The 13421-nt window shown below is 49.8% G+C and overlaps 1 protein-coding gene across 2 annotated transcripts in view; it reads right to left on the bottom strand.

Annotated features, from left to right (window-relative positions):
- Nucleotides 1-4251: 4251 nt before the first annotated feature.
- The window catches only part of Mapk4 (mitogen-activated protein kinase 4), a 42029-nt gene continuing 32859 nt past the window's right edge, over nt 4252-13421 (bottom strand). The window contains exons 4-5 of one of the 2 annotated variants that reach the window (XM_013019025.1): nt 8895-9096; nt 4252-6243 (exon numbers count right to left, since the gene is read on the bottom strand). In XM_013019025.1, the coding sequence (XP_012874479.1) occupies nt 5544-6243; nt 8895-9096 (902 nt within the window). In that variant the 3' untranslated portion in view covers nt 4252-5543. Of the gene's footprint in view, nt 6244-8894; nt 9097-13421 lie in introns of those variants that run through there. The other variant, XM_013019026.1, reaches the window with a different exon arrangement.

The following is a 13421-nucleotide window of genomic DNA, read 5'->3' as shown; positions in this document are numbered from 1 at the left end:
CATGGAGCCCAAAGGTAGCCTTGGGACCCCCCCCCCCGCTCTCCCTCACTTCCCCTTCCACACAGTCACTTGGCTGAGGTTCTGGGATGGAGGAGCAGTGATAGAGAAGAAACTTAGAATGTTACCAACTGGTAATCAATGATGAAAGACCTACAACTGGACCTTGGAGGGTTCCCTGGGGGAACTTTGAAGTTCTTGTTCTTACATCTTAGAGATTTTGCAGTGTAGTCTCCTATGCAGGTCCCTTTAGCAAGTGGTGTGTCCACTGACCAGCTGCTATGGGCTTGGGCAACCAAATGACTCACTAATGCCCCCAGAATTGCCCTTGGCTGAAGGGTTTCTGTCTTTCCTGGTCCTCCAGCCAATAGCAAGTGGCTGGCTAGGCCACTTGCAAAGCTCTCAGGGGTCAAGGTAGAGGTTGTTTCTTGCCCAGAGAACATGCTTTTGGAACATTCTTCCCTGGCCCTACCTGTTCCCTACACCAGGGGGTAGAATGTTTCTTGAGATTGTTTCCTCTGTAAACCACTTGCCCAGGAATCTCCATTTCAGGGAGCAATTTGAGAAAAGCCAACCCAGGAAACAAAAACAATGCTCAAACTCTCATGTCTATATTTGGCCACCACAGCAATGGAGTGAACAAACTTACAGCATGGGCCACAGCATTCTGTCTCTTTATCTGTCAATCATTGCAGGCTCTAGCCTAGCCTGAGTTCTGGGAGACAGAGGATGATGTGATTGTTGAAGACAAGGTTCTGTTCATAGCCACAAACTTGCGTCACCCACACACCCGCTTTTTCTCTATCAGAGAGCCTCCTTGCTCCACATGGGTCAGCTTCAACTAAGCCTTAGCCAGACTGACTGGGAGAGGTTAGCTTAAGGACTCAGATAATCCTTCTGCAGGGACTTTGAGGCTGGTACCATGCCAACAGGGAGATGGCTCTTTCTCGTTTCAAAGAGGAAATAGCTAATCTCTTCTGATGAAGTGGAGTGTAGTGGAGCCTCCTGACTGAGCACAGAGAGAGACTTCTGCTACAGGCCAGCCCCCTGATGGGTGGTGTTTGGTTTCCTGACCACAGATTATACTTAGAACCCTGCTATAATGTCATGATTTGTGTCTGGGTGCTATAAGGTTTGTTTACCAGTTACTGGAGATTGTTCAGAGCAAGAAAAACAGTCGACTCTAGGTAAACATGAACTCCAAGCTCACAACTGTCGAGATCAGGAAGGGTTTTCAGTGGTATTAGTGAAGTTCTTAATGTAATTTAATGAGGCAAAAAAATCTTATCGCAAGTTATCAACATAGCCCCCAAATCTAGGAAGAACGTACAGTCATTTTACTTCAGCTCAGGACAACTAGCAGGCTCTGATGCAACGAACCCCCCCACCCCCCCGCCTTTGGTTAGACACCACTACTTCTCAGAAGAGGCTGGGACTGCTGATCCTAGAGTTGAGTGGTTGGGTCTTGGCCAGGAGACTGATGGAGAACTTGGGAGGGTTAGGAGATTTGAAAAGGGAAGCCACGTGTCATATACACACAAAGCACCTCCAACTCCTCTCACCTGAACTTACTGCAAGGTTACCTGCCCTTTGATCAATTCTTATTCCTGCAGGGAGGAAGAACTAGGAAGGTTCAAGAAAACTCACGGCAGGACAGGGAGAATATTGCAATGTTAAATGTGTGATCTCTTCCTGGGATCTGGACCCCATTCACATCAAATCCCGCTGCTGACACCTGTAGTGGTGGGTGCTTTACCAATATCTATCTCGCCTTTCGGTGTATGGTAAGCTAGCCTCTGCCTACCTGCACCTGTGTCCACTTTCTAGTCACTGGAGTCCTTTCTGCTGCAAAATGGCTAAAGGTTCTGGGGAAGAAATCCTAGGGAAACACTCATTAACCAAAGACGGATTGGAGAAAAGACTAGGTTTATATATCCTTCTCTACCTCCACAGCCCCCACAGAATGATCATAACAGTTTCGATGGCTTCTTGGTTCTCTGTCATTTTCTCTTTTTTGTGTTTTCCTGAGTCTGTCCTTCCTTCCCTTGCATTTGAATCTTTACCTTAGGATTTATTTATTTGCAGGAAATCAAATGAGCCATGGCCCCTCTCCCTTCCTTATTTCTTTGCTCATGACTCAGATCAGTTCCCGAGTGAGAAGAAGCAGTCTGCAGAGGCAGAATGCCATTTCTAAGGTCAGCTCCAGGGCTCCAGGCAAAGACCCAGGGTTCCAGACAAAAGTGAGTGGAGCATGAGGTCTTTGCTGGGCTGGCTCCTGACCTTTGTGTTCCCTCTGCTCCCATGATCAGAGCAGGTGTTTCCTCCCATATCGATCCCAGCATCTGTACTGCAGGTAGACTCCATGAGATAAATTTGATGCAGAAAAGGGCGCTTTAATTCCAACTCTGCCAATAACTGTGTAGCTTTGGGGAAATAACTACATTGCTCTGGGTTTCAGTCTTCAAAATGAAGTCAATATTTATGTTGATTAACAAGAGAGGCAGAAGTGTGATGTGGACAGGTATTAACTGAGCTAAGTTTCTTCCAGGTATTTGGTCTGGAGGAGAGAAAATGGTGTTTGGCAAGCTGATACCTGTGTGCTATGACTCATAACATAAAGGTGGAGTCATCTGAACTCTTTCTTCTTTGTACATAACTTTCTAGATCAACAGAGCAACAGCTTTGGAGCTTTCCTTTGGTTTGTTCTGACCATCCCAACTGATGTCTGATTTAATGTCTGGTATAATCAATCTCCCCTCAGATCAAAGAGGAGGGTTGCCATGTTGTCAAAGATAATTCTAACAAATAAAGGCATTTCCCTTTTCATCCTCTTGTCTACATTCTCCTCTCCTTGAATAACCTCTACAGGGGAAAGCATAGCGTGGCTCTAACAAATCAACCACAGCATAAGATAAGATACAAACAAAGAGGGTAAGAGCCAGGCACAGGTGGCTCACGCCTGTAATCCTAGCTACTTAGGAGGCTGAGATCTGAGGATCACAGTTCAAAGCCAGTCTGGGCAGGAAAGTCTATGAGACTCTTTCTCCAATTAACAGGAAACTGGAAGTGGTGCTGTGGCTCAAGTGGTAGAGCACTCACCTTGAGCTGAAAAGCTGAGGGAAAGTGCCCAGGCCCAGAGCTCAAGCTCTATGACTGAAAAAAACAAAAAAATGGCAATATATAATGTGGCTCATGCCTATAATCTGGAGGATTGTGGTTTGAAGCCAGCCTGGGCAGGAAAAATCTGTGAGACTCTTATCTTCAATTAGCTACCAAAAAGCTAGAAATGGAGATGTGGCTCAAGTGGTAAGGCTAGTGCAAAAGAAGCTCAGGGACAGTGGCCAGACCCTAAATTCAAGCTGCAGTATCACAACCACAACCACAACCACAACAAGAAAACCCATCATATATATTCAATCTATTCCAATAAAGTTTATTTGGCTTGTCCTGATCAAGGTCATTAATGTTTAATATATTTTTGAAACATAAGTAGTTATAACAATTCCTCTGTAATAACAATTATATATGAACTCTGACTCAAGGTCAGCAGCTGCTCCTTTACCCAACAAGCTGCCCTCTGCAGACAAAATGGCACATGAGGAGTGGTATGTTAAAAAAAAACCCTAAACATTTCATATGTACATATTTCCCACTTAAAAACTGCTCAGCATGATTAATTCTGTTTTTAAATATGTTTCTAACCGGTTGCAGTTCTCAGTGTACAAATCATAGTTTGTTGATTAAATTTAAGGTGCTGAGAAGAGCGTGAACACAGCCCAAGCCCAACCCTGGGGCATCCTTTCCCTACAGATCGGTTACACTTTCTGTGGATATTTTTGGGGTATTGTGGGAGGGTATGGACACTAGTGGCAGAAATGGTAGTGTTCAGGGTCTAGACTGGGGGTTGTCTGTATCTACCTCATGCTTTTGCAGAAGGCCTGCAGGCTCCAACTCAGCCTAAGCTGAGAGGGACACCATCGCTTTCTCTGGCATGGGGTCTCCATGGTGATGTCTGACCCCTGAAGTTGGCACCCTTTCTTCCTACCTTTCTGGGTTTCTTGTCCCAAGCTTGCTAGCTATCCAACACTTTTCTTTTCTCCATTGTAGGGCTTGAACTCTGGGCCTGAGTGCTATCCTTGAGCTCTTTTGCTCAAGGCTATAGCAGTCTACCACTTTGAGCCATAGTGACACGTCTGGCTCTTTTGGTGGTTAATTGGAGATAAAAGTCTCACAGACTTTTCTGCCTAAGCTGTCTTTGAACTGTGATCCTCAGATCTCAGCCTCCTGAGTAGTTAGGATTAGAGGCTTGAGCCACCGGTACCCGGCTCCAACACTTTGTTAGAGCCTGCTCTTAGTCAAGGCTAAATGTATGCTCAAAACCAAGGTCAGTATTAATGAAAGAGGATGGTCTGAGGTGAAACCTTCCCTTCTAACACATTTGGTCTATGGCAGGCACCACATTGCTTTCTTCCAAATGAGCAATCTGTGCCGAGAACATTCAGTCCCGAGGTAGGCTTGGAGGGGATGTGTGTGTGTGTGTGTGTGTGTGTGTGTTTATAGTGGGCAGGGACTGGGGTAGACTGGAGAGATTCTTAGAATTGCTGTCTTCAAACTCACCCGTATTCAACATCCACTGAAAAACAAGGGCTGTGTCTTCACGCGCGTCAGGAAAGTGCATAGGGTGTGCTAGAGAGGGGTGTTCATGCACGCCTGAGAGAATGACTGATAACCCCCGGACCCCAAACTGCTCTGCTCTGCAACAAAGATTTCTTTATAGCTTGCGGGGATGAGGCTGATACAGGAAGTTGCAGGTGAAATATGCTTGGAGATTAGGAGAATGTAACCTATTCACTCTCCAATCTCAGAATACAAGCATTGCTCTAAAGAAAAGAACCATGGTGTGGGCCGGATGGCAGTGCAAAGGGGAGAGACGTATCATACCTGACCACACTTTTTGACCAAAAAGCCAGTGATCCCGGCAGAGGAAGACACCCTAATGTGTATAGACACTGGCCGGGAGGCTGGGAGACTGGGATTCAAAGCTTAAGCCTGATGCTACTCCTGGGCTGGATGCGTGGAATCGCAGGCAAGTCACTCCTTCGCTGGGCCCGTGTCCTTCAGCTGTCCTGGAGGCTCCGTGGGCCAAATGGCTTCAGAACTCGGCCTGGAAGCTTCTCCTGTACCTTGCCCCAGCAGGCAGGGGCCACAGACTCTCTAAGACCCCTGCTCTGTGGAGGGCCTCTAAGAAAATGCATGTCTTCCCTTTCCGGGGGGCCAGTGACCACCCCCCAACCAGGCTCTGTCCCATCCCCTGTTCCCAGAGGTTAAAGGCTAGTTATTAAGGCAGTTTAAGAAATGGACATTTCTCTCGCTCCTCGGATCCTTCACAGGTTCTGCTCACCCCGAGGCAGCAGAGAGGGGTTGGGGGCGAGGGGGAGAGGGCAGAAGGTGGTGGAGGTTACCAGGGGGACTGACTCCTGTGTCCAGGCCCGGCTTTCTGGGGGTGTCCCCCCTCGTTAGAAGTGCCCAGAGCACCCCCTCTGCGCTCACCACCTTTCTTTAGAGAAAGCTTCTGTCTGCACGAGGTCGCCAGGGTGCTCGGTGATGCACGCGCCATTGAGGTCGCCCAGTTTATTATCGGGCAGGTCCTCGGGTTTGGTGCACAACTTCAGGGCGCGCGAGATAAACACGTCCAGGTCGAACTGGGGGCTGGCACCCCCATCCACCGGGGCTGGGCGGCCGGGGGGCGAGGCAGACAGGCGATGCTCGGGGCTGTCCCGGCTTGGGCTGACGCGCTCGGGCCGACCTTGAGTGCTCTTGACCCACTGAGCAATCTCCAGAAAGAGGCTGGCCGGCTCGTCCTCGGGGGACCCCGCATCTGCGGCCACGGCGGCCGCTGTCGGGGGCGCCCCGGCCGCCTGCTTCCAATGAGACAGGTCCAGGATGAGCTTGGGCTCCGAGTAGTGGTGCGGCTTGTTGTCCCGCCACAGCAGCTTGTCCAAGTAGGACGGGGACCCCACTTTGTAGTCACAGGAGCGCCCGCAGTCCGCCTCGAAGGCCCGCTCCATGGACGAGTGCGACTGCTCCAGGAAGCGCTCCGAGCTGCTTTGCGAGTCCTTGCGCGGGTCCACCTGCACGTCCTCGGCCAGCGGCGCCGAGCCCGCGCGCGGGTCCCGCTGCACCTCGCTGGCGTCCTGGCACCGATCCGGCCGCCACTCCAGGTCCGAGGACAGGCTCACGGGGTACCTGCCAAAGGAGCAAAGGAGGGGTTGTGGGAAACCCAGACTGGGTGCCTCCAGGACCCTCGCAGCCAAGTCTACTCGGCCCCCAGATTCCTCCCGCTTCCCACCCCTGCGGGCTTCAAGGAGGCGCGTGGCCGAGCCTCAGAACCCAGCTGGGGGCTCCGATTGGGCACCTTAATCCTGGAATTCTTTGGCAGCCATTTGAGACCCTACAGCTATCCTTAGACATGTGCTTCAGAACAAGCAAGCAAAAAAGATTATTGGCCCTCATGGACTGTTCTGGTGGATCCAACCTAAGTGGGCTCCCCGCTCTTGGATGGACGCTACAAGACCACCCTGGGATGTGGTTAAGATGATCAGGGGACAGCGGCAGCTGTGTGTGTGTGGGGGAGGCTGGGGATTCTGCACATCTAACATCGTGGCTGCTCCCTGAGTGGCAAGGCAGATATAAGTGCGCTCAACCCTGGCTCAGCTTCTAGTCACATGGAGAATTACAGGTATCAGGGACCAGGCCTGTCTGCCCACCGCCCAGTTCTGATTCAGGGTGAGGTCTGAGGTATAGGGCCGAGAACCTGTGCCCTAGTGCACGTGGTGTCCTGCACCAGATGTGGAGCAGTGGAGAGCCTGGCACACTGAGGTAGAGCAGCCAGGGCCTGCAGACCCGTCCCAGACACCATCTGGGAAGGCCAAAGATCCTTGGATTCCGCCCCCAGCCAACTGTCCTGCAGCCACGGAGAATGAAGTCAGCCAGCCAAGAACAAACCAAGGGCAGCTGGGCAGGCAGGCGGGCGGCAGCTGGGCTTGGGCTCCTTCCTTGTGCCAGGTGCCGTGTGTAGAGCTGAAGTGGACAGGGGAGAAGTGGACAGCACAGAGAAGGCAGCAGTCCCCGGTCAGCTGCTGCTCCCAGAATGCAGCGAGAAAGACAGAAGGAGGCCTCAGGGCTTCCTGTCTCCCAGAGGCCCTAGCAGGGTAGCAGTGGCTCTCAGAGCCCAGCACTACGCTCTCCTGCAGACTTTGCTAGGAGGAAGAGATAGTGAAGACACAGCCTTTGGCTGACACATGTATCATCCATTGTTCTTGCAGCACACTTGGGTTGCTTCCCTGGCTTTCTAGACACTAGCATGGCTGGAGATAAAGTGGTGCCCACAGCAGCATGGCCTTTGTCCTTCATGCAAGTACCATGTACTTCATGCAGGAACCTGAAGCAGGTTCAGTGACAGCCAGGGTTGATGGACAGTGACCAAGGGAATCCTGAGACAGTGTCCCCTGGCACCAGCCCTAGGCCACAGCCATGATACGAACAGGATGAACCACACAAAGCCCATGCCCAGTGGCCCCAAATTCTGTGAAGTGGAGCGGGAGGGGCTGTGAGCGGAGGGATCACAGTTGGGCCGGCCCAGCATGGGGGTGGTGGTGGAAGAGTCTTCATTAATCTCTATTTGCTGGCAACACTTGACAACAACAATCAACGACGACCACAACAAGCCAGCAAACCTGCCCCCAAAATAGCAACGTTGTCCTGGTCCTTCCTCGGCGTCTCCTCAATCTGAAACCCATCATCTGTCAAATGACTAAAAAGGAGAAATTGCTCATCTGTCACTTATGTAACTAGTTGTCACATTCCCAGGGCAGCGGGGCTCCCAGCTTGGCTCTCTTGGAGTGGTAGACGCTCAGCCAGCCCTCTACTGCTATTTCTAAATGGAGCAGCCAGGGGCCGGCCAGCACTTCCTCCGAGAATTAGCTGATGGCTAAGAGCAGCTTGGATCTATGAGATCACTATGTAATGAGGCAGAAATCAACTAAAAACGTGTCTTCTACTTAACACTCATTCATTGGTGGTTTCCAGGGACCCTTGTTAAGTGTTAAAAATCAAGAGGCTGCCCAGTGCTGGTGGCTCATGCCTGTAATCCTAGCTACTCAGGAGGCTGAGATCTGAGGATCACGGTTCAAAGTCAGCCCGGGCAGGAAAGTCCGTGAAACTCTTATCTCCAATAAACCACCAGAAAACCAGAAATGGCAGTGGTAGGTAGTGGTAGAGCGCTAGCCTTGAGCTGAAGAGCTGAGGAACAGTGCTCAGGCCAAGAGATCAAGCCCCATGACTGACCAAAAATAAATAAATAAATAAATCAAGAGGCTATGTCCAGGAAAGACTCCTATAATTACCCAGTGGTATCTGTCATGGATTTTGATTGGAGAGGGCCCCACAATAGGTGGCCTATTCAATGTGTGACATGAGGCCAGTCTCTTAACCTCTCTGGGCTTTAGTTCCCTTCTGGTCACTTTCAGGAGGTGTTAATGATGAAATAGAGGAGAATGTGGTTTGGAATGATAAAATCTGCATGGTTTTCTTGTCCTGCATTGCTCTAGGTGACTTTATCAAGGGCAAAATTTCAGCCTGTTTAGAAGTGAGCTCCTAGAAGTGGGTATTTACTAATGCGGGCCCGTTGTATTCACTAAACCTCATGTTCTGTAGGCTTGGGGTGTTGAGGAGAGCTGAGTGCTTGTGCTGCGCAACGCAAGCTCCCTGGTGCACCCACACAGACCTGAAGGAGTGTCTGGGGACAGGAGAAAGTCTGTCCCCCACTTGAGGGACAGAGAAAGCTGATGGAGAATCAATGCAAAATGAAAATGGGCAGACGGTCCGTGGAACCCCACCTGTCCCAGTTGGAGAGCTGGCTCTGGTTGGCAGCCATCAACACAATGTCGTCGATCTCATCCTCGATTCGGAAGGGATGTTGTGATGTGGGCTCATCCTCAGGGCACGAATATGGGCTCATGTAGGGGTGCTGCAGCCCCATCTCAGCTGTCAGGCGGTCCATGGGGTTAAAGGTCAGGATCTTCTCCAGGAAGTCGATGGCTGTGAGGAGCAAAGCCAGATACACAGGTCACCTGTGGCCTGTGCCATGCTAAGAAGACTTCTTACCCTAGTGACATTGCCTGGCACTGGTGCTTTTGTGTTCCTTAAAAGTTCATAGCCATGCTCTTCTTGGGCTCCTCACTACAGTTTGTCTCAATGCTGCCCTCCTGACAGCAGAAAGAGAGGAATGAGAGATGGAGAAGGATATTATGATTTGTTCAAGGCCCCAAGGCTGGTGAGAGGAGGTGCAGGCTGAGTCTGCCTAGCAGATGGCTAGTTTCTGTGGTGGGGAGCTTTTGAGAAGCAGCGGTACAGTGGGAGAGAAAGCAGTGTCAGGTCCACTAACAAGCAGGGTACTCCTGTGATGCCAGGCCCCAGTTTCAGTGAGTGGATGTCCCCTGGAGGTGGCATGGGACAAAGCTTACAGGCAGCACCTTTGAGGGGTGGGAAAGTGGGGCCCTTCACATCCTACACCCTTTGATAGGGGTTGAGGGCTACTGGGGTGGGGCAGAGGAGCTGGCAGGAGGAAGCCATGGTGATGAAGGTAAAGCTGTCTTGTGAGCTCTGTCCTAAGTCATAGCAGGGTACATCCTGGTTCTCGAGCTGCTGGAGTCTCCACTTAAACCATGACTTGGCGGCTCATGTTCTAGCTCACACGGCAAGGGAGAAATGAAGCTGATCTCAAAGCCCAGGACACCCACCCAGGGCTCCCAAGTGGGCCCCAGCCCGCAATGCTAACCTATCCCCTTATACCAGCCTCGGATCTCTTTGCAGGGCAAGTCATCAATGATTCAGGAAATCAATGGCTTCAGAAGGTCATAGGCACCTCAGGAGGACTGGTGCCCCAGGCTGAAAGGTTAGATAAGTAGCAGAGGCTCAGATCACTGCTGGTGCTCAGGGGATTTTGAAATCTGAGGCTGCAGATCTGGAAGAGGGTTTACCTCACAATTTCTCAGGCCCAGAAGAATCATGCATGCAAGGGCAGTACCTAGCTCCAGGACTGGGAAAATCTTATTCTTTGAGCTTCTGGCCTTTCTTTCTTCCCCACATATTACACAGGACCTTTTGGATGGGTTAGAGAGTTAAAGTCTTAAACATTGGTGCTACCATCTTTACTGCCATCCCTACTTAAAAAAAATAAAAACAAAAAGGCAGGGGCTGATGGCTCAATGCCTGTAACCCTAGCTACTCAGGAGGCTGAGATGTGAGGATCATGGTTCAAAGCCAGCCCAGATAGACAAACCTATGAAACTCTTATCACCAATTAACCAGCCAAAAGCTGGAAGGCAGCTGAGATTCTCCTCATTCCTCTACTGCAGTCCAGCACTCCTGAGAAGCCTAAGACATAGAAAAACCTTTCTTTCCATCAATCCTGGATTTCTCCCTATAACTCTCACCCTCGGACCCAGCTCTTCCTTCCTTGTTGGTCCCTGAATTAGTGCATCCCCTCTTTCCCATGATTGCCTCCTGTTTCTAGGTAGTGGTGTGTCCCCAAAGTCACCTGCTCCTAGTACTCTACTGGTCTGCTTTCTCCCATCCTCTCCTGCAGTGATGGGGTCTGTATAACTGTGCCCAATGGGATGAGGAGAGATGATGTGTATATTCCACTTTAAATGTGACCTACAGGAAGGAGTCTGTACTGCTCCCCCGGCCCTCCCGCCACTGGCTCCCACTAGAAGTGGCTACCCATGCATTGGCAGATGGCTGGCCTTCTGACAGCCTGGGTCTCAGGGAAGCTACTGTCTCTCTAGATAATGTAAGACATTGCCCATAGAATGAAACTTCTGTGTAATCTTGTCATTGTTCTCTGGCCCAGAGGGCCTCAAACGGCTCCTTAGAGCCCAGGTATTCTGGAAGGATTCTCAGGAGCATATATATCTGGAGATTGAGTAGGCAGGTAGGCAAGACCCTGTGTCCCTCACCTCTGCCCCATTCCGAGCACCCCTGCTGCCTGTTTGGTAGATGAGGTTTCTTCATCAGATTGGCCCCTTTTGGTAGAGTTACAAGCTGGATATCCTCAATGCAGTGCTGGGGTTTGCCTATCTTGTGCTGCACCTGTACTGGGGACTGCTAATGGCCAGTGGCTGCATCTAGACTCGATCCTGGAGCTGACCCAAGCCAAGTAGCTTCACCCTTCACCCTTCAACTTGAACTAGTGTTCTGTTGGCATCTCACCTTACCAAGCAATCAGTGAGAAATAGAGCCACAAACCCACCTGTACATTGGTGGCCCTTAGCTTCATCCTCTCTGATGTACATCTGAGGACTCACAAGCTTGGAAGAGGCCACACAGTCTGCCCAGCTGTGTACTCAAAGGTTCATGGGGCTCACTGTAGTTGCCAGTACCCCTAAGCAGCCCAGCTTGGAAATATACCGAGAGGCAAATGTGAGGATCTCAGTTCAAAGCCAGCCTGGTCAGAAAAGACCATGAGATTCTTTTCTCCAATTAACCAGCAAAAAGCTGAGAGTGGATGAGTTGAAAAGGCTAAGGGACAGCACCTAGGCTCACAGTGTACCTGTCCTGGCTCACATGTGCACCTGTGTGCATGTGCACATGTACATGCACACACACGCACGTGCACACACACACACACACACACACACACACACACACACAGAGTACAGGTCAAACATCAAGATCCAAAATGCTTACAACATGACTCTTCACATGTATTTGTATGGTCTTTAGTGGTTAAGAATCCTAATGTAGCTGGGCGCTGGTGGCTCACACCTGTAATCCTAGCTACTCAGGAGGCTGAGATCTGAGGATCACAGTTCAAAGCCAGTCTGGGCAGGAAAGTCTATGAGACTCTTTCTCCAATTAACAGGAAACTGGAAGTGGTGCTGTGGCTCAAGTGGTAGAGCACTCACCTTGAGCTGAAAAGCTGAGGGAAAGTGCCCAGGCCCAGAGCTCAAGCTCTATGACTGAAAAAAACAAAAAAATGGCAATATATAATGTGGCTCATGCCTATAATCTGGAGGATTGTGGTTTGAAGCCAGCCTGGGCAGGAAAAATCTGTGAGACTCTTATCTTCAATTAGCTACCAAAAAGCTAGAAATGGAGATGTGGCTCAAGTGGTAAGGCTAGTGCAAAAGAAGCTCAGGGACAGTGGCCAGACCCTAAATTCAAGCTGCAGTATCACAACCACAACCACAACCACAACAAGAAAACCCATCATATATATTCAATCTATTCCAATAAAGTTTATTTGGCTTGTCCTGATCAAGGTCATTAATGTTTAATATATTTTTGAAACATAAGTAGTTATAACAATTCCTCTGTAATAACAATTATATATGAACTCTGACTCAAGGTCAGCAGCTGCTCCTTTACCCAACAAGCTGCCCTCTGCAGACAAAATGGCACATGAGGAGTGGTATGTTAAAAAAAAACCCTAAACATTTCATATGTACATATTTCCCACTTAAAAACTGCTCAGCATGATTAATTCTGTTTTTAAATATGTTTCTAACCGGTTGCAGTTCTCAGTGTACAAATCATAGTTTGTTGATTAAATTTAAGGTGCTGAGAAGAGCGTGAACACAGCCCAAGCCCAACCCTGGGGCATCCTTTCCCTACAGATCGGTTACACTTTCTGTGGATATTTTTGGGGTATTGTGGGAGGGTATGGACACTAGTGGCAGAAATGGTAGTGTTCAGGGTCTAGACTGGGGGTTGTCTGTATCTACCTCATGCTTTTGCAGAAGGCCTGCAGGCTCCAACTCAGCCTAAGCTGAGAGGGACACCATCGCTTTCTCTGGCATGGGGTCTCCATGGTGATGTCTGACCCCTGAAGTTGGCACCCTTTCTTCCTACCTTTCTGGGTTTCTTGTCCCAAGCTTGCTAGCTATCCAACACTTTTCTTTTCTCCATTGTAGGGCTTGAACTCTGGGCCTGAGTGCTATCCTTGAGCTCTTTTGCTCAAGGCTATAGCAGTCTACCACTTTGAGCCATAGTGACACGTCTGGCTCTTTTGGTGGTTAATTGGAGATAAAAGTCTCACAGACTTTTCTGCCTAAGCTGTCTTTGAACTGTGATCCTCAGATCTCAGCCTCCTGAGTAGTTAGGATTAGAGGCTTGAGCCACCGGTACCCGGCTCCAACACTTTGTTAGAGCCTGCTCTTAGTCAAGGCTAAATGTATGCTCAAAACCAAGGTCAGTATTAATGAAAGAGGATGGTCTGAGGTGAAACCTTCCCTTCTAACACATTTGGTCTATGGCAGGCACCACATTGCTTTCTTCCAAATGAGCAATCTGTGCCGAGAACATTCAGTCCCGAGGTAGGCTTGGAGGGGATGTGTGTGTGTGTGTGTGTGTGTGTGTGT

This window comes from Dipodomys ordii, unplaced genomic scaffold (genome assembly GCF_000151885.1).
Source record: "Dipodomys ordii isolate 6190 unplaced genomic scaffold, Dord_2.0 Scaffold43, whole genome shotgun sequence".
NCBI lineage: Eukaryota > Metazoa > Chordata > Mammalia > Rodentia > Heteromyidae > Dipodomys > Dipodomys ordii.
The sequence above is the reverse complement of the archived record's forward strand: the minus strand, read 5'-3'. Positions and strand labels throughout refer to the sequence as shown.